The sequence below is a fragment of the Salmo trutta genome, chromosome 9, assembly GCF_901001165.1.
Source record: "Salmo trutta chromosome 9, fSalTru1.1, whole genome shotgun sequence".
Classification (NCBI taxonomy): Eukaryota; Metazoa; Chordata; class Actinopteri; order Salmoniformes; family Salmonidae; genus Salmo; species Salmo trutta.
The window spans coordinates 21,288,656-21,313,454 of NC_042965.1; the positions used below are offsets into that span (position 1 = coordinate 21,288,656).

General features: G+C 41.8%; 1 protein-coding gene across 4 annotated transcripts in view; it reads right to left on the reverse strand.

Moving 5' to 3' along the window:
* clip1a (CAP-GLY domain containing linker protein 1a) overlaps nucleotides 1–17,838 on the reverse strand; it is a 54,171-nt gene extending 36,333 nt beyond the window's left edge. For all 4 annotated transcript variants that reach the window (XM_029762958.1, XM_029762962.1, XM_029762957.1 and 1 more), the window contains exons 1-4: nucleotides 17,701–17,838; nucleotides 5,335–5,627; nucleotides 2,181–2,701; nucleotides 110–234 (exon numbers count right to left, since the gene is read on the reverse strand). In XM_029762958.1, coding sequence (XP_029618818.1) covers nucleotides 110–234; nucleotides 2,181–2,701; nucleotides 5,335–5,425 — 737 coding nt within the window. In that variant the 5' untranslated portion in view covers nucleotides 5,426–5,627; nucleotides 17,701–17,838. The remainder of the gene's footprint in view (nucleotides 1–109; nucleotides 235–2,180; nucleotides 2,702–5,334; nucleotides 5,628–17,700) is intronic.
* Between the last annotated feature and the right edge of the window lie 6,961 nt (nucleotides 17,839–24,799).

Sequence of the window (24,799 nt, forward strand, 5' to 3'; positions counted from 1 at the left end):
CGAATAACACCCATAAGACTTGGCGGTACTTAACTCTCTTTTGAACAAACTGGTTGCCAGAGCGGCATGTTTCTCAAGCCTGTGTGATAATCCTCTCTGGTCTGATTACCTGGTTCCTGCCACTGCCCCATCGTTCTTTCCCAGGGGCTCATCCAGTTCCACACCACACCACTCTCCCTTGGCAAAGTCTGTTTCACCAAGAAAACGAACCACACCAGCTTTTGTGCCACCAACCTGCAGAGAATGTGCAAAGAAAGAGTTCAACAAAAAAATATATATTTTTTTATTATAGAGCGCTTTTCATTACTGAAAGAATCTCAAAGCACCTAGAGGGTAACTAACTTGGCATGAGATAAAACCACCAAGGCAACAGTACATAACAATAATAATAATCATCATAATAATCAATACATGCAACATCACAGGGCTGATAAATGCATCGTCAGTGTTTCCTTTTACAATGCTCTAAAGCAGTGATCACTTTCTAAGTCAAATTGCAAGCCGAGATCTACCGCTCAGATTTGTTTAAACATGGCTAAAAAAAACGTAAGCCTATGCAACATTAACCTATTAAAAACAGTTCTGTAACAATGAGGTTTGTAGTAGGCTATATGCCCTATACATTATCACTGCATAATGGATATGCTTGAATTACCCTGCCAATGTTGTTCTTCTCAGACCATTTAGAAATGATATGGTAATAGATCATTTGTTGTATTACTTGTGAGGCACAGCTAAGTGAGCATAATAATTAGCGTTATTATTTTTGGGGGACTGATGGCCTGTCTGAGGGGAGGGAAGGAGCAGCGGTGAGGCTGCCTCTCAACCGACTCACCGTCCCACTGCTCTCTCTCCATTTGCTGAGAAAAGGGGACAGTCTTCCAGCTGATGGCGAAACAAGTCATACTGCATTATTTCTGCCTCATGCACAAATTCATATGGTTTCTACTATGACCAGAGACAGTTAAATATTCATCGATATTAAAAAAGCCACAAGCCACTAATAATAACCCAAGCTTATCGGAACACTTTGCTATACTCATTCATTGCAGCTGCAGTGCTGGTTGTAGCGTGAGTGGAAGTAGGGGGATCGCACATTTTATGGCTTAGAAAAGCTTTGAACGTGTTGACAGTGTTGAATAACAATTTAAACATGAACTTACTCATTACAAACGGCAGCTCTTGGCTGTATTCGTTGAGTCTCTCTCTAGTCATGGGTTTAGAAGTTTTGAAATGTCACAGTATCAACTTTGCTGTGCGTTCTCGAGGCTTCTTTTTACAGTCTATGGCTTGAGGGAATTGTGCAAACACGGTGATCTGAGCTACCTGATAGGCCAGCGGAAGGCCTATAGGTGCACTTGATTTGCTCTCTGGCCCTGCCGGGTAGGTGGAGTTCTCTACCTTTACACAAATGAAATGGTTAAAACTGGGAACACTTTGCCATCCTGGCATTAGGGATGCTGAATCAAGTGCACCTAGCAACAACAGCGCAAAACAAATAAAAAAATAGCAACGGAACGCTTTTTCCTCCATTTTTTTACAGAAACGTTTGGTGATCAACTAGTAATGCCTTGGAGATCGACCAGTCTATCGCGATCAACCGGTTTTTGACCACTGCTCTAAAGGGAGAAGTGAGGAATACTGTGGTGAGAAAAGCACCCTCCCTTCCTCTGAGCGTGGGTGACACTTCCTCTTAACACGTGTTACACAGCCCGAGGCTGACGGAGAGAGAGAGAAAGAGGGGCCTTGGACAACACACTCAGGACGGAAGGTGCTCATACGAGGACAGAGCTTGGCTGTGAACAGAGGGACTATACACAGAAACTGAGCTCACTGAACGGATGTTCTCATTGGTCAGTGAGAAGTTTGGAAGGAGGTGGGAGGAGGTTGTGTTCCGCAGACACATTCCTGAGAGATTACCATGGTGAGAGGGAGGAGGGGTCAGTCGTGTGACTCTGAGACCAGCCTGTATTTACAGCATTTGTGGCCACACAAGGGGCAAGAGGGGGTGGGGATGGGGCGGGGGCTTAGCCCTCTCTAACCTGGAACAGGGGTAGGAGGCCAGGAGGAACATTTGAGACAAACTTGCATAAATGGACGAGCAGGCAGGTGCTTCAGGATTAAAGCTACCTGATCCAAAATAACAGCTGCATTCAAAGTGTAAATGAACTAAGCCTTACCAAAACGCGGTCTCCATTCTTCAGCTCCCTCTCCCCCTTCTTGACCGAGCTGGTGTCTGAGAGGTTGGAGATGGACTCGCTGTTTGTGCGTGCCAGGTTGGAGGCTGGAGTGGCTGGCGTTGCAGTTGAGACTTTTTTGACAGAGGGGGTGTGAGAGGCCAGGCTGGCGGTGGAAGGGGTGGGCGACCCAGCCCGGGACGGAGGTGCTGTCTGAGTCCCGTTGGCCTCGCCCTCTGTGTAGGACAGCTTGGAGGGGCGGGTGAATATCCCTTTCAGGGCCTCGCACTGGAAATAGCGCACCCCTGCCACCGAGCCATCGTTCTTCCCAATGGGCTCATCCAACACTATGCCGGCCCACTGTCCTGGTGCAAACTGAGCCTCCCCCAGGAACTGCACCACGCCAGGTTTGTTCCCATTCACCCACACTCTCTCCCCAACCTGGAAGTTCTCGCCGCCATCTTGTGTCCCAGCTGCACCGCCACCTGGAGTGGACTTGTCGGCTGCAGCTACTTTGGATCCGGCTGCATGGAAACAGGTGGAAATCATCCAATTACTGCCAGTGTGCCAACTCCACTAAAGTTGGTCCATGGTTAGCTGAGCTAACAGGGCTAACATGAATGAGTTAGCTCACAGAACATGACACCTTTACCCTGCTATTCAATAGTTCCAAACTCTTATCCCAGAGTGAAATATGTTACGTACAGTGCCTACAGAAAGTTCACACCCCTTGACTTTTTCCACATTTTGTTATTACAGCCTAAATTTAAAATGTATTCATTTGAGATCGTGTCACTGGCCTTCACACAATACCCCATAATGTCAAAGTGGAATTATGTTAGACATTTTTACAAATTATAAAAAGCTGAAAAGTCAAGTCAATAAGTATTCAACCCCTTTGTTATGGCAACCCTAAATAGGTTCAGGAGTAAAACATTGCTTACAAGTCATAAGTTGCATGGACTCACTCTGTGTGCAATAATAGTGTTTAACATGATTTTTTTGACTACCTCATCTCTGTACCCCACACATACAGATAATTGTAAGGTCCCTCAGTCGAGCAGTGAATTTCAAGCACAGATTCAACCACAAAGACCATGGGACGTTTTCCAATACCTCGCAAAGGGCACCTATTGGAAGATGGTTAAAAATAAATAAAGCAGACATTGAATATTCCTTTGAGCATGGTGAAGTTTTTAATTACACTTTGGACGGTGTATCAATACACCCAGTCACTACAAAGATACAGGTGTCCTTCCTAACTCAGTTGCCAGAGAGGAAGGAAACCGCTCAGGGATTTAACCACGAGGCCAATGGTGACTAAAACAGTTAGATTTTAATTCGCTGTGATAGGACAAAACGGAGGATGGTTCAACAACATTGTAGTTACGCCACAACACTAACCTAAATGACAGTGAAAAGGAAGCCTGTACAGATGAAAAATATTCCAAAGCATGCATCTTGTTTACAATAAGGCATTAAAGCAAAACTGCAAAATATTAGGCCAAGAAATGAACTTTATGTCCTGAATACAAAGCGTTATGCTTGGTGCAAATCCAACAACATCACTGAGTACCACTCTTCATATTTTCAAGCAGGGTGGTGGCTGCATCATGTTATGGGTTATGCTGTTCATCTGCAAGGACTAGGGAGTGTTATTGGATAAAAAAGAAACAGAACAGAGCTAAGCATAGGCAAAATCCTTCTGGAAAAACTGGTTCAGTCTGTTTCCAACAGACACTGGGAGCCAAATTCAGCTTTCAGCAGGACAATAACCTAAAACACAAGGCCAAATATACACTGGAGTTGCTTACCAAGACGACATTGAATGTTCCTGAGTGGCCTAGTTACAGTTTTGACTTAAAGATGCTACACACAGGATTTCTTCGAATATTTGCATTGTTATTTCAGAAAATGTCCATAATATATCTGCCGCAAATAGTGGAATAATGGTGTTTCACAGTATTACTTACCCGTCAGTGTTGTAATTGGCAGTGAAATTGGCCTATTGATTTCTCCCGCCGGAGTGGGATCTGTTGGCAAACTGGGAAAGCTGTTCTGACTTTGTGGACGTGTTATCTAGTGGAAATCGTCTTTTCCTGGTTGTTAAAATTCTGCACTGTTTATGTGAGAAAACATGCACTAATAGTGTAGGGAATCATTGTACCATCAAAATCGTTGTGAAATATATTTTTCATTACAAAGATTAGATTTTTTACAGCTTTTTGAAGCTGGTGGACCAAAACAAAAGTTACTTTCAGTTTTGGTCCACCAGCTTCAAACTGCTGTAAAAATGAATAACTATATATTTTTGGGAGGGCTTGAAAATCTATGGCCAGACTTGAAAATGGCTGTTTAGCAATGATCAACAACCAACTTGACAAAGCTTGAAGAAAAAAAGAAAGAAAAAAAAGCTAAATGTTGTATAAGCCAAGTGTGCAACGCTCTTAGAGACGCTCTTAGAGTAATTGCTCCCAAGGTGATTCTAACATGTATTGACTTGTGTGAATACTTACGTAAATTATGTACAAAAAAAAACATGGGTGAGAAAAACTCAGGCTGTAACACAACAAAATGTGGAATAAGTCAAGGGGTATGAATACTTTCTGAAGGCACATTTGATCAGGCCCAATAATTAAGGTTGCCTGATTTTCTACATATAAATAAACTGGCTCATATGTTAACAGCCGAGCAATGCACAAAGAAATAGTTGATTGGATGACATTTACATGAGGCCAAACTTCACAGTCGCATTTTCACATGACCTGGCTGTCAATGCTTTGATACAAAACACCAGCACAGGGATCACATTTTCCACAGCAGGCCTGCTGTGTCTAAAGCCTCTAGTGGACTCAATTCACCAAATTTCTCCAACTTAAAAATATAGTTAATCCACTATATTGGAGAGATTTTGGGGGTAAATACTATAGCCTACGGATCCAAAATGGCCAGTGACCGATCAGCATGTCTACATCAAATCTAGTCAAGCCGCATCAGCAGATCCAGACTGATGAAGCAGTAAAGCCCATTTTATTGCAACCTTAAGCTGATTGATGACATCAAAGTCAGAGGTTAGGTGCTGTAGCTACCACAGCCCTAATGAGAAGCAGCAAGGACCTGAGAACTGCTGGTGCTAAGGGGGACGAGGACCTCTTACCAGCGGAGGGGGTGATCTTGGTGGCTGGCGCCCCCGTTGACCTACCCATCTTGCTGGGCGCTTTGAGCCCGCTGGGCTTGGTTGTGCTCATGTTTCCTCTCTGTGTGCTGTGAAATCTACAGGGCCTTTCTGTCCGTCAGTGGGTGCCGGCTGACCCCAAATCATTGGCGTAGTTGTGCTCAGACTCTGAGATGACAATGCTCTCTGAGTCGCAGCACCAAAATAAATCAAACAAAAATAAAAAAGGTAGAAAAAGGGGTGAGGGAGAAAAAGATGCCCCTCAAAAAAGGACCCTGTTAAGAGAGAGGAAGACAAATTAGCGCAACAAACAGATTTGTATAGTATGCATTTAAGTTAGCCTAGTTTTTTCATATTATTTACTTTGCATAGAAGACTACTAATGATAATATCCTGAAGGGAACAGGATTTTCACAGAATAATCATATTTCAGTCTTCACTTAAGGTAAGCCAGGAGGGAGGGTTGTTTCACTGGTCCAATTTGGACTTTGTGGATATGACTATTCAAACACTGGCGTCTTATATCGATTTGTTCACTTGGTATAATTGGTTCCAACTCAACATCATGGGTGACACTGACAGGGCTTATTGTTTACAACGGATTAATGGTGAGCATAGATGGGCTGAATAGCCTGCCCTTGACATTCAAATGATCTTGTGTTCTTATGACAACAAGCAGTGCTCCCCTGACTGACTCATCACAGTGAGTCCTATACTAAAAATACTCTGTCACAAGCCAGGCCACATTCAAGTGTCTGTCTGTGTGCGCGCATGTATTTGTCACCACCATACAGAAACAAACTCTCTCTTTCCCTTTCTCTCCCTCACACATGCAAAGTCGATCAGTCTTCTATATCAACGAGCCTAGTACCATTCAGAAACACAGGCAGGGAAAAAAAAGAACGAAAGACCTGCGCATAAATACATTTCAACCCCAGACATGAAGACTCGAAGGCCCGCATGTCAGAGTACACTCATTTTGTTTTGCTCAATAACACTGCTCACTGCTTTAATAAGCAGTTCTAAATGGGCCCATTACATGGATTTAATAACACTCCAATGACATGTTTCTAAATTCGGGGTGGCAGGTAGCCTAGTGGTTAGAGTGTTGGACTAGTAACCGAAAGGTTGCTAGATCGAATCCCTGAGCTGACAAGGTAAAAATCTGTTGTTCTGCCCCTGAACAAGGCAGTTCCTAGACCATCATTGTACATAAGAATTAGCTCTTAACTGACTTGCCTAGTTAAAGGTTAAAAATAAATAAAAATACCTCACATTCTCACCACCAGTGCTCTGCTGTATTAGTGTGTGTTTGCCAGGGTTTACCAATCATAGCCTATAGCTCTGTCCTCATCAAACACAAGTCTAGAGTCTTGGGCCCTCCCTCTTCACCATAAACCGTAGAGCCAGCTCGTGTGAAGCTACAAACTCTAGGTAGAGAGGGAGGGATTAGTAAACAAACAGAAAAGGATTAAAGTGTTTAGCAGCCCTCCTACAGGACAGACTACTAGATTAGCTAAAGAGGCTACAAGGGTCTACCTGTTATTACCAGACTGCCAAAATGGTGGCCTTGGCATAATCCGGCAACATTTGTGTTGTCCTTCAAAAGACTTCTCAATAAGGCTACCTGTTAATAGTAATGTTTGAGAAATAGCATTAATAATGTAGTAACTAAGGAAGCCTTAGGCCAAGGAATGGCAACATATGTGTTCTACTGTTAGCTAGCAATGTAGGTAGACTGAATTTTATTGACAGTCTTTGCTCTGACTTGCAGCATGTTAGGGACTCCCAAGTGTTGAAATAATGCATGTGGTTGAGAGAGCCCAGAGCAGCAAATGCACAGCAAGGCCTTCACATCAAGTTACCACCTTACCTCGAAGTCAACCAAACTCTACTGTTGCTATGGCAACACAAACTATGCAATACTGTATAGAGGAATGTTCTGAAAGTTGAACAGCTTCAGTTTTACATCTGGCCTACTGTTTAGGCAGGGGTGAAGTAACATCTGTAATGGAATAGGCTAGTTTAACTTCATACGTCCAGTACGCTGCCAGCAAAAAAAAGTAGTATTACATTCCAGCTATTGACAGAGAGGTCTCCCTGCTCTGAGTGAGAGCACCTATCAAGATGCCCTGGATTACAGAAAACTGATAACTAAAGAAATTCTAAATGGATCTTGCTGCTAAGTCACAGACACATACAGTGGGGGAAAAAGTATTTGATCCCCTGCTGATTTTGTAGGTTTGCCCACTGATAAAGAAAGGATCAGTCTATAATTTTAAATGGTAGGTTTATTTGAACAGTGAGAGACAGAATAACAACAAAAAAATCCAGAAAAACACATGTCAAAAATGTTATAAATTGATTTGCATTTTAATGAGGGAAATAAGTATTTGACCCCCTCTCAATCAGAAAGATGTCTGGCTCCCAGGTGTCTTTTATACAGGTAACGAGCTGAGATTAGGAGCACACTCTTAAAGGGAGTGCTCCTAACCGCAGCTTGTTACCTGTAAAAAAGACCTGTCCACAGAAGCAATCAATCAATCAGATTCCAAACTCTCCACCATCACCAAGACCAAAGAGCTCTCCAAGGATGTCAGGGACAAGATTGTAGACCTACACAAGGCTTGAATGGGCTACAAGACCATCGCCAAGCAGCTTGGTGAGAAGGTGACAACATTTGGTGCGATTATTCGCAAATGGAAGAAACACAAAATAACTGACAATATCCCTCAGCCTGGGGCTCCATGCAAGATCTCACCTCGTGGGGTTGCAATGATCATGAGAACGGTGAGGAATCAGCCCAGAACTACACGGGAGGATCTTGTCAATGATCTCAAGGCAGCTGGGACCATAGTCACCAAGAAAACAATTGGTAACACACTACGCCGTGAAGGACTGAAATCCTGAAGCGCCCACAAGGTCCCCCTGCTCAAGAATACATATACATGCCCGTCTGAAGTTTGCCAATGAACATCTGAATGATTCAGAGGACAACTGGTGAAAGTGCTGTGGTCAGATGAGACCAAAATGGAGCTCTTTGGCATCAACTCAACTCGCCGTGTTTGGAGGAGGAGGAATGCTGCCTATGACCCCAAGAACACCATCCCCACCGTCAAACATGGAGGTGGAAACATTATGCTTTGGGGGTGTTTCTCTGCTAAGGGGACAGGACAACTTCACCGCATCAAAGGGACGATGGACGGGGCCATGTACCGTCAAATCTTGGGTGAGAACATCCTTCCCTCAGCCAGGGCATTGAAAATGGGTCGTGGATGGGTATTCCAGCATGACAATGACCCCAAACACACAGCCAAGGCAACAAAGGAGTGGTTCAAGAAGAAGCACATTAAGGTCCTGGAGTGGCCTAGCCAGTCTCCAGACCTTAATCCCATAGAAAATCCGTGAAGGGAGCTGAAGGTTCGAGTTGCCAAACGTTAGCCTCGAAACCTTAATGACTTGGAGAAGATCTGCAAAGGGGAGTGGGACAAAATCCCTCCTGAGATGTGTGCAAACCTGGTGGCCAACTACAATAAATGTCTGACCTCTGTGATTGCCAACAAGGGTTTTGCCACAAAGTACTAAGTCATGTTTTGCAGAAGGGTCAAATACTTATTTCCCTCATTAAAATGCAAATCATTTTATAACATTTTTGACATTAGTTTTTCTGGATTTTTTTGTTGTTATTCTGTCTCTCACTGTTCAAATAAACCTACCATTAAAACTATAGACTGATCATTTCTTTGTAAGTGGGCAAACGTACAAAATCAGCAGGGGATCAAATACTCCCTCCCCCCCCCACTGTACCTTCCATACCTCTGAAGCCCTATGCGCTGGGTTAAATAAAACAAACTATATATCTCTCTAACGCACATCTACCTGAACGCAAAAAGATATTTCTCAACAGCACAGAATAAAGGGTGGGTCAGCAGCATTGACCCAATTTACATGCCGCACTCCAGTTTTCCCCCTCTGTGGCCGAATGACATCCATTAGTGCCCTGAGGTCAGGACCACGACCAAAGGCCCTCGAAGAAAAAGCACAGAAATGATTGATATCTTCATGGCAGTGAATCAGAGGATACAGAGTAGAGGGTATCCATTGACATGCCTGTTCTATTTGCGATAAATTCACTCTTCTCACTAATGTTGTACTCTATAAAAAAATTGAAGATAGCCGCTTACAACAAAATGTCCAGAACTATATTTCCAAAGCTGACTTAAACAAAAACACCCCCCCCCCTCCCCAAAAAATAGGACTGTGCCTCCTCCATTGCTTCACAAACTTCATCTGTTGATTCCATGGCATTGTTTAGAGAAAGGCTAAAAAGTCATCTTGGGGAAGAGAGTGGGCTTTCCCCAATAGACCAGCAATTTCTAGACTTGAAACCAGAGCCTTACATCTATAATTATAAACTATGGACGGCTTTCAGCTTTCAGTTCAGCACTGGTGTAGTCAGCTGACAATGATCATCCAATTATGCAGAAGGAGATGTCTCCCACTGGTAAAGCTAATCCTTTGCTCCGGACTCTCACTTTAATCTCTATTCAGGAAGACAGCCAAACACCAATGTTCTGTCAATGCAGGTTTTGGGCAATTCACTTATCCTTACAAACCCAGATGCCCATCAATGTCATGCACTGCACTACAGCTGTAGGCTAGCCTACTTCTGTTAACACTACAGTGATGAATGTGCAAAATGACATGGTATTTTGGAAAAGTAACCATACCAACATCTTAAACTAATGTTACTAGTCAGGGTATTTTCCTAAAAATAACAGGTCAACAAACGGTTAAATTGTTTCCAAACAGTAGAATGACGTGACCAACAGAAAACACTATTAGAGATCTGTATATAAGGATGAGATTCTTATGTTTCCGCCCTAACAACGGGAGTCGGCCCAAGGCGGGAAGGCAGGCGACAAGACTAGGCCTAAAATAAACCCATAGGGCTTATTTTGGACAGATTTCGGCAAGAGTGAAACCACTCGCTTTTGTCTCTTCCTCTCTTATACTATGCATGCATATAAGGACCGGACATTTCTCATTAAGAGCTTAATGGAAACGTGTAGCAATAGCAAGCCTATCATCTTACAGTTCAAAACGCTATAGCCTATTATTAAACACTCCTGTAATGAAGCAGATAATAAAACATAATTTTCAAACATTTGCCAAAATGCAATTTGTGGAAAACACAGTTCTAAACCTAATGCGAGCAGTTGTGATAGAGATTAAAATTTCCGTTCGAAATTTAGAAAGAGGGGGAATCTAATAGCAACAACTATGATGGATTGCTAATATGACTAGGATTGTGCCTTTGGCTTCTGGACAACAAAAGAGAGTTGATATGAAAAACACTAGAACGGGGGAGAAATGCTGGTTAACGGCAATGAGGAAGTCTTCAGAAAATAAATTGTCTCCACATTTCTACGGATGGATTTTTGCAAGGCTACTTTGAAGCAAGGTAAGACATGCCTCATTATTTGAAGTAAAGTAAAACTTTCAGGTTTCAAACAATTATACTGCCTCAAGCTCACATTGCAAAGTGGTGGGTGACTTGCTGATAGTCAACGGTAGGCAGGCTATGGCCTACACACCCGAATGGCGAATGGGAGATGCGCTTTCATTTTAACGAAGCACGCACTGTAAAAGGAAATATAACCTTGCTGCTCGGATGGGTTACATGAAATCGGTGGAGTCTGCCTAGTTATAATTAATTTATTGTGTTACCATTTTCTTTTGCAAATGTATCTTACTTTTAAGCTCTGCATTGTTGGGAAAGGACTTGTAAATAAGCCTCACAGTAAAGTCTACACCTGTTGTATTCAGCACGTGACAAATACAATTTTAATTTGACTGGTCGAGGATGTGTTCTGTAAAACAGATTTAGTTCTGAAACCGATTTGAGGGCCCAAAACATGGAGATAATCGACTTCCATATACGATTACTTGTCGCTGCAGCTTATCCACAGCATATCTGGCTTAGCTAAACCATGCAGAGTAGGGAAGCATCGCTCAGACAGCCTGTACAGCTCTCTGAACGCAGGGAAAAGGCCTTTCATTCTTCACTGTGCAATATACTTTTGCTGACATCAGTAGTGCTAAAAGCCTCACTAAATGACATCTCTAATTTGCTTATTTGCAATGTATTGTATCCTACACTTCCCCATTCCTTTCATTAAGGGCAAATAAAGTAATTCACTCTCAGCTAGTTGGAAGCACTTGGAAAATATTAGAGTCGATTTGTCTAAGGGCATAAACGTTGAAAAATGTGTTTAACCACTTTGTACTACAGACTTTGGTTGTAGAAGGTTAAAGAATTAGGCTATTTGAAGGTGAAAATAATAAAGTTCGAGAGGGCATTTTAAATCCAAGGACAAGATCAAACTAGAAAAAAAAGAACAATTCCCGAATTGGTTTGTTTTCTAGCTTGAATGGTTCAAGAGTTACTATTACTGTTGGTGGGTTAGTCTATGATGCTAATTTATGCAAATGTCAATAGTTTTACATTTATAGACTTTTGAAAATGATAGTTTTAATGTTTGCAGCTGAGATGGTAAAAGATCAGTAGCATTTAAAATGGTCTACCACTGTTTTTATGATTGGCATTATGCCAATTTACGCAAATTCAAATGTAGTATATTTTAAAGGTTTCAGATCATTTGAAGTAAGGATAGCTTGGATGTTTTGAAGTTGGTCTTGTAGCTTAATTGGCTGAGGAGCAGGACCATTTAATAGCTACCACTGTATTCCTATGGTTCCCATTAAAACCCATGTTATTTTGCACATTTAAAATTGTTATAGTTCAAAAACTATAAATACTATCAACAAGCTGTATGCAAGACATCGAAGTTGAGTCATTCTGCACATTTCAACATTGGGTTGGAGTTGATAGCTTAAACGGTTTAAGAAGTAGCATCTAGAACTTTTAAAATGTTACCGTTCAAGTCTATGGCCACTGAAATGCATTGAATTTTATGCAAATATGGTTGTAGAACAAAAAGTTAATAGTATAAAAAATATTTTCTCAAGCAACCTGCGGACAGCCAGTCTACAAGTTTTAAATTTGTTATCGTGTTGATAGCTTAAGCGGTTTAAGCGCTAGAGTGAGGGGAATAATGAATATGTAAGAGTGCTAGAGAAGTCTTGCTTTCAGCAAGCACACTAAATATATAGTAGCAGTCAAAAGTTTGGACACACCTACTCATTCATGTTTTATTTTTTAACATTATAGAAAAATAGTGGAGACATCAAAACTATGAAATAACACATATGGAATAAATTAGTAACCAAAAAAGTGTTACATCTTAATATATTTTAGATTCTTCAAAAGGAGCCACATTTGCACACTCACCCAGTTTCATGAGGTAGTCACCCGGAATGCATTTCAATTAACAGGTGTGCCATGTTAAAAGTTGATATGTTGACTCTCTTTCCTTCTTAATGCGTTTGAGCCAATCAGTTGTTGTGACAAGGTAAGGGTGGTATACAGAAGAGAGCCCTATTTGGTAAAAGACCAAGTCCACATTATAGCAAGAACAGCTCAAATAAGCAAAGAGAAACGACAGCCCGTCATTACTTTAAGACGTGAAGGTCAGTCAATCCGGAAAATTTCAAGAACTTTGAAAGTTTCTTCAAGTGCAGTCGCAAAAACCCTCAAGCATTGTGAGGAAACTGGCTCTCATGAGGACCGCCACAGGAAAAGAAGACCCAGAGTTGCCTCTGTTGCAAAGGGTAAATACCAGCCTCAGAAATTGCAGCCCAAATAAATGCTTCAGAGTTCAACAGACACATCTCAACATCAACTGTTCAGAGGAGACTGCGTGAAATCAGGCCTTCGTGGTCGATTTGCTGCAAAGAAACCAATACTAAAAGGACACCAATAATAAGAAGACTTGCTTGGGCCAAGAAATATGCGCAATGGACATTAGACCGGTGGAAATCTGTCCTTTGGTCTGATGAGTCCAAATTTGAGATTTTTGGTTCCAACTGCCGTGTCTTTGTGAGACGTAAAGGTAAACGGATGATGTCTGTATGTGTGATTCCCACCGTGAAGCATGGAGGTGGTGTGATGGTGCTTTGCTGGTGACACGGTCTGTGATTTATTTAGAATTCAAGGCAGACACATGGCTACCACAGCATTCTGCAGCGATACACCATCCCATCTGGTTTGTGCTTAGTAGGACTATCATTTGTTTTTCAACAGGACAATGACCCAACACACCTCCAAGCTGTGTAAGGGCTATTTGACCAAGAAGGAGAGTGATGGAGTGCTGCATCAGATGACCTGGCCTCCACAATCACCCGACCTCAACCCAATTGAGATGGTTTGGAATGAATTGGACCGCAGTGTGAAGGAAAAGCAGTCAAAGTGCTCAGCATATGTGGGAACTCCTTCAAGACTGTTGGAAAAGCATTCCAGGTGAAGCTGGTTGAGAAAATGCCAAGAGTGTGCATTTTCAAGAATCTAAAATATAACATACATTTTGATTTGTTTAACACTTTTTTGGTTAGTACATGATTCCATGTGTTATTTCATAGTTGACATCGTCACTATTATTCTACAATGTAGAAAATAGTAAAAATAAAGCAAAACCCTTGAATGAGTAGGTGTCCAAACTTTTGACTGGTACTGTATGTGTCAGGAAACAGTCTCACATTTCTCTGCATTGGATGCACAACAATAGCAATGCAATGGGCTCTCAAATTCAGCCTTTTACTAGGCAAGCCGTTATGCACGTCAGCATCTCAATGGAAATGACAGTGTTGCTAGGGTACTGATGCATATTCATGACCAATTTCTCACCCAAGAAAAGACCAAGCATATCATTAGGCCTATACTGGAATGAAGGGATATCAGGGCAAATAGCCTAATATGTTCAATGCAACTATAAATTGATACAATACTCTTACCATGTTATTACTACTTTTATCCGTGGCGTGCTGTAGTGCAACCCTAATTAGTGATGCACCGATATAACATTTTAGGCCGCTACCAATATCCAATATTTTCCTTGCCTTTTAAGCATTCTAGTACAGTTAAATAGTGAGCACACACACAGCAGTCTAAGCCACTGCATCTCAGTGCAAGAGGAGTCACTACAGTCCCTGGTTCGAATCCAGGATGTATCACATCCGGCCGTGATTGGGAGTCCCATAGGGCGGCACACAATTGGCCCAGCGTCGTCCGGGTTTGTCCGGGGTAGGTCGTCATTGTAAATAAAATAAACATTCTTAACTGACTTGCCTAGTTAAAAGGTTACACACACACACACACACACACACACACACACACACACACACACACCACACTGACCAAAATGTTATTTTGTTGGCATTTACGTATGTCCCCATTACCAGTAAAACATAATCACAACGATTCATCGATACTTATGCTATGATGCTGGTAAAGTTGTCTCGCGCACCTACAGTGCTGGTCATAAAAAAAGCTAGCTTGCTCATGGATGCAAACAATGTTCTTCCCCACGAGAAGCGGTACCTGAGCGCCAAGTCTAGGTCCAAGAGGCTTCTAAACAGCTTCTACCCCCAAGCCATAAGACTCCTGAACACCTAATCAAATGGCTACCCAGCCTATTTGCATTGCCCCCCCCCTTTACACCGCTGCTACTCTCTGTTGTTATCATCTATGCATAGTCACTTTAATAACTCTACCTTCATGCACATATTACCTCAACTGTACCGGTACCCCCCTGTATATAGTCTCGCTATTGTTATTTTACTGCTGCTCTTTAATTACTTGTTACTTTTATTTCTTATTCGTATTTTTTTTAAAACTGCATTGTTGGTTATGGGCTCGTAAGTAAGGTCTACACCTGTTGTAGTCAGTGCATGTGACTAATAAAATTTGATACCGATCTTGGCATTTTTAGCAAATATCGACCAATTCCGATATGTTCACCGATATATTGTGCGTCCCTAACCCTAATACTAAAACATGAAGCTGTGGGAAATCAAGGTGCAGAAAAAAATGCTTTGAGTGGTTAACAATGGCATGCTGCAAAAGAGATTCAGGGACATGCTGGGACACTCAGACCTCTCAGCATGGGACTCAAGGCTCTTGGTCTAAAAGACATCTCCTAAATATCACTTCACTAGTGTGCCAGCCAGTGGGCAGGTTTATCCTATAGAAAAGCCTTGGCACCACATCTCGTTTAGAGCCTGCCCTGGGAAGTGGCTTTAATCACAAACAATGACAGGAGCTGAGCTGTGTGCCCTCTGCACTCTCACTGGTTGTCTTGGCAATTTGCCTATTCATAAGGTCTACTATGCCCCTGTTTGGCAGCACTCAAGTCTCCCTCATCGCTTACAAGTATTTCTACACTACATCTGCAGAAAGTGTGATCACATCACACATTCAAAACAAACACTCCCGCTGCCCCCTCACATATTAAGTGCACCAAAGGCATGCTCCAGTTCTTCTCTTTGGAGGAAACATCTGCTGGGGTCATTATATAGCCCCCCTAGCACTGGTAGCAGGCAGTGCAACAAAAAGCCAGGGTCTTTCCACCCCCAATACCTCCCCACTCATAGCCTCTGATTGTCCAACACGAACATAAGCAGCCTTGTTCAGCACTCGTCTCCTAGAGCTTGAGTTGAGTTATGCTTAACGCCCCCCAAAACGTCAAAGTTTAGTTTTAATAGCTTGGTTGACAAAGATTTGTGAAATAATCATTACAGTTTAGTTTTACCTCCAACACTGAATTTACTTGAAGAACTTAGCAAGGAGAAAATAGCCTAAACTTTATGACATTAAAACACAAGCATTGTTGTCTAGCCTACTTGTTCTAACAAATACTTGTATTTTTGATAGGGAAAGCAGGTATAGAAGAGACAACTGACCTTCATTCAGAGAATGGACAATTTGCTAACTGAAACTTCATACACATCAACAGCCACACAGCTCAGTTTAGGATAGCCTCAATTCAGATTCATCATCAAAAGATTAACTATAGGCTAACTGTTTGTAGTGTCTGGAAGCTTGTGTTGTGGTTAGTTGTGTTTGATTATATGGGTTTGCTGTAAATCAGTGAAGATGGTTGTCGAACACCAGACACAATGTCCTTGATATCGTTCAATAATAATTTGTCATTTTCCCACTTTTTCTGTTACTCTAGCAATTCAAATGAGCCATCAGAGCAGGGCCTGGCACAGGTAGGTTAAATCATCCTTGGTGCCCCTGCTTCCTTTACAGGGAGAGGCAAAACTTCTTGTTAGTGTTGTTTGATCTGTGCATAAAAAGGGTGCAGACACCTAAGCCCGAAGTTCTGTTTTGCTGAAATGTATCACTTATATGATGCCAAAAACTATGCCGATTGTTCATGATCAAATGTTAACCAACAGGTTTATTGTTTAATCACTACTGAATAATTTATATTGAGCATGAGCAGTGTCAAACGCACACTAACCAACTCAAGGTCACAGTTTACGCTAAATCACAGAATAGATTACCTTGACCTGAGTTTAGGTACAAACTATAATGTGATTTCAGTCACTACCATGTTAGGATATTTTGCACGAGACAACCACTTATGAAAGTTATCTAGCAAAGCCAATTACTAAATATAATTTTCTTGAAGTTAGCAAGCAAGCTGACAGACATAGGGTTTGTTGAGTTCTTCGTGGGACAGGCAAAGGTGCACATATTTATGATTGACCAGTCGAAAGGTTCCCTGGGAAATTCCTACTGACGCATTATATTCCACTGATGTTTACAGTGTGGTCGGTGAGGTGGCACATCTGGATATCGTGACAGTAGCTGCGAATTGAGCTACTGTATAAAACTAACTTAAAACTCGATTGGGTTAACAAACTCATGTCTAGTTCAAACAATCCAAATGTATTCAAATACTAACTGGTCGATGTGGCGGACTTAGCTAGGCAGTAGCCATATGGTTCATACTCTTTGAGCTTTCCTAAACCACAGAAACAGCACACTGACAAGGTCTTGTTGCGCGTATAGGAAAACTAGCTAACGTCGAGGGAATTCCACAGGTCCGAACGTCGACTCGTACCACAATGTCGCCCCTGAATGACATGTCTTGAAATCTAGCGGTTAGGATCTCTTGTGATCTTTTATTTAAAATAGAATCTCCAAGTCAAACCATGTTATAAATGTGAGATCAGTATCTAGCCTGAAGGCCCAGACAGGTAGTGGCTGGCTAATCGCGGTATATACTAGCAGCTAGCTAGCTTAACGTGAGCTAAATTGGCGCTTAGTAACTGTTTCTCCGTGGGTTGTGGGCTCCCTGCCTTGCCTGAGGGCCCGCAGGGCTACCTATAAAGCAAACGTGAGATAGCCGGGTTCAAGCCTTTTCAACCAATCCTTACCTGTAGCACTCTCGTATGAATTGTTCTTTGACGAACAGCTAGAAACAATCCCAAACAGGCGCAACCCTCTTTCGAGTAGTCTCCCCAACCGAAGTCTTGTGTTCCGACGGACTCGCGTTCACGAGGTGCTGATTGAGCGAAGCAATGACGTAAAATGGTCTCGCCCCTATAGACTAGAGGGGGGGAAAAATAACTAAACTAGTCTAAAACCCAAATTAAAAAATAAATTAACACAATTATATTATTAACACAAAGGTCATAAAATGCATTTGCTAAAAAATCTACCAAACTTGAATTATGTCTGTCAAAGTTTTATTCAGGATAAAGATAATTGTATTACTTTCAATTAGAATCTATTTGCTCAGATTTGTATCTTTCATTTTGCGATTTCTGTAAAAGATTAAGAATAAAGATTGCTTCAATACAGGCAAAGGGTTGCCACCCGAGTACGCTTGTTCCTTTCCCTGTTAACTAAACAGATTTTGAAACCGTGTGTTGGCTTTGTGGAACTTGCTTATTTTCACCATTCAAATTTTGGTAAATTCAAGTACGGTACTGACATGATTTGAATGGTGAGATTAGGAGTTGGGTGGCAAATTGGAAACCATCCAAACACACTATACAGATCAATCATTATATTAAAGGGAGGTTAAAGGAGGCTGTATTCTAAAATAATACGTATTCGAGGAGGGCAGTGTCTTGTTTTGTACGCTTTGTACAAATACTAAAACGCAGAACTACAGGATGTTTCTTAACATAACTCTTTATTAACTAGCTACAACCGCATGTTCGCCTATCTCCAACCACGATCAACTGACGATGCCCTAACAGTCTGGGTGGTCTTAACCAATCACTGAACAGTAGGATACGGCGGTAAAATGCATCCAATTATAATTCAGTATGTATTCACATATGAATATTACAGGCAGTTAATTAAAGTCACGAAATAGGACAGACAACGCTTCAGACCAACCGTCCATTTCCATCCAGCAGCAGCATGACACCACCCGAAACATCAGCCCTCCAAATGGTTTATAATCTTGAACAAATATTTAGATTTAAAAACAAAATCACGATAAATTAATTTACCGAAGCCTTCCCACATACTGTGTACTTTTTAAATCGGACTTCCAATGGCAAAACAACTACGGTGACAAACAGTCCAATTTGGAATAAAGAAAACAAACCATTGCAGTGTAATACGTTGGTCCATCTCCTATGAAACTTCTCTAGAGACATGGTCTATCCTTCTTAGTCTTGTAGGAAGCTGCTATAGACCACCAAGTGCGAACAGTCAGTATCTGGATAACGTGTGAAATGCTTGATAAAGTATGTGATAAAGAGTAAGGTATATTTTCTGGATGATTTAAATATTGACTGGCTTTCATCAAGCTGCCCACTCAAGAAAAAGCTTCAAACTGTAACCAATGCCTGCAATCTGGTTCAGGTTTTATCAGTCAACCTACCAGGGTAGTTACAAACAACACAGGAATGAAATCATCATGTATTGATCACATCTTTACTAATGCTGCAGAAATTTGCTTTAAAACCGTATCCAAATCAATTGGACGTAGTGATCACAATAAAGTAGCCATATCTAGGAAAGCTAAAGTTACAAAGGCTGGGCCTAATAGTGTATAAGAGGTCATCCAATAAGTTTTGTAGTGATTCCTATGATGTTGATGTAAATAATATGTTGGTCTGCGGTCTGTAATGAGCAACCACACCCTGCACTTGACACATTTTTGAAATTGCTTATTCCGTTTACTAATAAGCACGCATCCATTAAGAAAATGACAGTGAAAACTGTTAAATCCCTGTGGCTTCATGAGAAATTGAAAAATTGTATGCTTGAGAGAGATGAGGCAAAGAAATTGCAAATACAGTGCATTGGGAAAGTATTTAGACCTCTTGACTTTCTCCACATTGTTACGTTACAGCCTTATTCTAAAATTGATTCAATAGTTTTTTCCCCCGCATCAATAAACACACAATACCTATAATGACAAAGCAAAAACAGGTTTAGAAATATTTACAAATTAAAAAAATGAAATATCACATTTACGTAAGTATTCAGACCCTTCATTCATTACTTTGTTGAAGCAACTTTGCCAGCGATTACAGCCTTGTGTCTCTTGAGTATGACGCAGCAAGCTTGGCACATCTGCATTTGGGGAGTTTCTCCCATTCTTCTCTGCAGATCCTCTCAAACTCTGTCAGGTTGGATGTGGAGCGTCACTGCTCAGCTATTTTCAGGTCTCTCCAGAGATGTTAGATATGGTTGAAGTCCGGGCTCTGGCTGGGACACTCAAGGACATTCAGAGACTTGTCCCGAAGCCACTCCTGCGTTATCTTGGCTGTGTGTTTAGGGTCGTGTCCTGTTGGAAGGTGAACCTTCGTCCTAATCTGAGGTCCTGAACGCTCTGGAGCAGGTTTTCATCAAGGATCCCTCTGTACTTTGCTCCGTTCATCTTTCCCTCGATCATGACTAGTCTCCCAGTCCCTGCTGCTGAAAAACATCCCCACAGCATGATGCTGCCACCACCATGCTTCACTGTAGGGGTGGTGTAGGTTTCATCCAGACGTGACACTTGACATTCAGGCCAAGGAGTTCAATCTTGGTTTCATCAGACCAGATCATCTTGTTTCTCATGGTCCTGAAGTCTTTTAGGTGCCTTTTGGCAAACTCCAAGCGGGCTGTATTGTGCCTTTTACTGAGGAGTGGCTTTCCGTCTGGCCACTCCACCATAAAGGCCTGATTGGTGGAGTGCTATAGAGATGGTTGTCCTTCTGGAAGGTTTGCCCATCTCCACAGAGGAACTCTGGAGCTCTGTCAGTGTGATCATTGGGTTCTTGGTCACCTCCCTGACCAAGGCCCTTCACCCCTGATTGCTCAGTTTGGCCGGGAGGCCAGCTCTAGGAAGAGTCTTGGTGGTTCCAAACTTCTTCCATTTAAGAATGATGGAGGCCACTGTGTTCTTGGGGACCTTGAATGCTACAGAAATGTTTTGGTACCCTTCCCCAGATCTGTGCCTCGACACAAACCGGCTTGGTTTTTGCTCTGACATGCACTGTCAACTGTGGGACCTTATATAGACAGGTGTGTGCCTTTCCAAATCATGTCCAATCAATTGAATTTACCACAGGTGGACTCCAATCAAGTTGTAGAAACATCTCAAGGATGATCAATGGAAACATGATGCACCTGAGCTCAATTTCAAGTTTCATAGCAAAGGGTCTGAATACTTATGTAAATAAAGGTAGCGTTTTTTATTTTGATTACATTTGCAAAAATGTCTAAAATGTCCTTGTTTTCACTTTGTCATTATGGGGTATTGTGTGTAGATTGAGGAAAATGTCTTATCTAATCCATTTTAGAATAAAGCTGTAATGTAACGAAATGTGGGAAAAGTCTAGTAGTCTGAATACTTTCCGAATGCACTGTATGTCTGGCTGCACAACCAATTGGCAAACATCCTGCAACTTGAGAAATCATGTGACTAAACAATAAAAATAAACCATACTATCAAACAAAGATAAAAAGAACAATAGTAAAAAGCATTGGATCACCTTAAATTACATTTTGGGCAAAAAGGCAAAGTCGGCTCCATCATTCATTGAATCAGATGGCTCATTCATCACAAAACCCACTGATATTGCCAATTACTTTAATGATTTTTTCTTTGGCAAGATTAGCAAACTTAGGCATGACATGTCAGCATCAAAACACTGACACTACATATCCAAGTATAACTGATCAACTTATGAAAAATAAGCATTGTAATTTAAAATTCTGTAAAGTGGAGTGTGAAAGTGGTTAGTATTTTTTCTATCAACAATGACAAGCCACCAGGGTCTGATAACTTAGATGGAAAATTACTGAAGATAATAGCGGACGATATTGCCACTCCTATTTGCCATACCTTCAATCTAAACCTACTAGAAAGTGTGTAACCTCAGGCCTGGAGAGAAGCAAAAGTAATTCCGCTACCCAAGAATACTAAAGCCCCCTTTACTGGCTCAAATAGCCAACCAATCAGCCTGTTACCAACCCTTAGTAAACTTTTGGAAAAAATTGTGTTTGATCAGATAGAATACTATTTTACAGTAAACAACTTGACAGACTCCTCACGTTTATAGGGAAGGACATTCAATTAACACAAATGACTGACGATTGGCTGAGAGAAATTGATAAGATTGTGGGAGCTGTTTTGTTAGACTTCAGTGCGGCTTTTGACATTACAATAGTCTGCTGATGGAAAAACTTTTGGATAAAGAGTTACAGTGGCTTGCGAAAGTATTTACCCCCTTGGCATTTTTCAATTTTTTTTTGCCTTACAACCTGGAATTAAAATTTTTTTTTTTTTTGGGGGGGGGGTTGTATCATTTGATTTACATAACACTTTGAAGATGCAAAATATTTTTTATTGTGAAAGTCTCTTGGGGTGTGTCTCTATTAGCTTGGCACATCTAGGCACTGGGATTTTTGCCCATTCTTCAAGGCAAAACTGCGCCAGCTCCTTCAAGTTGGATGGGTTCCGCTGGTGTACAGCAATCTTTAAGTCATACCACAGATTCTCAATTGGAATGAGGTCTGGGCTTTGACTAGGCCATTCCAAGACATTTAAATGTTTCCGCTTTAACCACTTGAGTGTTGCTTTAGCAGTATGCTTAGGGTCATTGTCCTGCTGGAAGGTGAACCTCCGTCCCAGTCTCAAATCTCTGGAAGACAAACAGATTTCCCTCAATAATTTCCCTGTATTTAGCACCATCCATCATTTCTTAAATTCTGACCAGTTTCCCAGTCCCTGCAAATAAAAAACATCCCCACAGCATGATGCTGCTACCACCATGCTTCACTGTGGGGATGGTATTCTCAGGGTGCTGAGAGGTGTTGGGTTTGCGCCAAACATAGCATTTTCCTTGATGGGCAAAAAGCTAAATTTTAGTCTCATCTGACCAGAGTACCTTCTTCCATATATTTGGGGAGTCTCCCACATGCCTTTTGGTAGAACACCTAACATGTTTGCTTATTTTTTTCTTTAAGCAATGGCTTTTTTTCTAGCCACTCTTCCATAAAGCCCAGCTCGGTGGAGTGTACGGCTTAAAGTGGTCCTATGGACAGACACTCCAATCTCCGCTGTGGAGCTTTGCAGCTCCTTCAGGGTTATCTTTGGTCTCTTTGTTGCCTCCGATTAATGCCCTCTTTGCCTGGTCCATGAGTTTTGGTGGGCAGGCCCTCTTGGCAGGTTTGTGGTGCCATATTCTTGTTTTTTTTTAAATAATGGATTTAAATGGTGCTGCGTGGGATGTTCAAAGTTTCTGACATTTTTTTATAACCCAACCCTGATCTGTACTTCTCCACAACTTTGTCCCTGACCTGTTTGGAGAGCTCCTTGGTCTTCATGGTTCCACTTGCTTAATGGTGTTGCAGACTTTGGGGCCTTTCAGAACAGGTGTATATGTATTGAGATCATGTGACAGATCATGCGACACTTAGATTGCACACAAGTGGACTTTATTTAACTAATTATGTGACTTCTGAAGGTAATTGGTTGCACCAGATCTTATTTAGGCGCTTCATAGCAAAGGGGGTGCATATGCACGCACCACTTTTCTGTTTTTTATTTTTGAGATTTTTTTTTAAACAAGTTATTTTTTACATTTCACTTCACCAATTTGGACTATTTTGTGTATGTCCATTATATGAAATCCAAATAAAAATCTATTTACATCACAGGTTGTAATGCAACAAAATAGGAAAAACACCAAGGGGGATGAAGACTTTTGCAAGGCACTGTACCTGTCTAACAAAACACAGAGGGGGTTATTTAATTGAAGCCTCTCCATCATAATCCAGGTAGAATCAGGAATTCCCCAGGGCACCTGTCTAGGCCCCTTACTTTTCCCCCCAATCTTTACTAATGACATTCCACAGGCTTTGCTTCTACATCTGCATCTACTGATGTATGCGGATGACTCAACACTATACACGTCAGCTACTTTAGTGAGTGAAATCACTGCAACACTGCAGTTAGTTTCAGAATGGGTGGCAAGGAATAAGTAAGTCCTAAATATAACAAAAATCATTGTATTTGCAACAAATCATTCACTAAACCATAAACCGCAACTAAATCTTGTAATAAATAATGTGGAAATTGAGCAAGTTGAGGTGACTAAACTGCTTGGAGTAACCCTGGATTGTAAACTATCTGTTTAAACTACTAGCACACAGCAGACACCCATGCACACCCCACAAGACATGCCACCAAGGGTCTCTTCACAATCCCAAAGTCAAGAACAGACTATGGGAGGCCCACAGTACTACATAGAGCCATGGCTACATGGAACTCTAATCCACATCAGGTAGATGATGCAAGCAGTAGAATCAGATAAAAAAAATATAAAAATACACATTATGGAACCGTGGGGACTGTGAAGAACAAACACACAAGCACACATGGATTTGGTATGGTAGATATGTGATAGACTAGTGGCCTGAGGGCACACACTTAATGGATTGTGAAAAGTGTTGTGTCATGCAATATTTTAAATTGTTGCTGGACCCCAGGAAGAATGGGAATCCTTAATAAATACAACTAGTCAAATGTAATGTAGTGGTCAAATGAAGTATTGCTGCCATCTAGTGCCATTCTGTAGTAGCAATTAGAGCAGAGATGTCTTTGATGCTGACAACAATGGTTGTTACTTAAAAAAAAAAAAAACATCTAGAGATTCTGGGTTCGACTCCAGACTCTGTCGCAGCCGGCCGCGACCGGAAGACCCATGGGGCGGAGCACAATTGGCCCAGTGTCGTCCGCATTAAGCGAGGGTTTGGCCGGCAGGGATGTCCTTGTCCCATCCCGCACTAGCGACTCCTGTGGCGGGGCGGGCGCAGTGCACGCTGACACGGTCGCCAGGTGTACAGTGTTTCCTCCGACACATTGGTGCGGCTGGCTTCCGGGTTGAGTGGGCATTGTGTCAAGAAGCAGTGCGGCTTGGCTGGGTTGTGCTTCGGAGGACGCACGACTCTCGGCCTTCGCCTCTCCCGAGTCCATATGGGAGTTGCAGCGATGAGACAAGACTGTAACTAGCAATT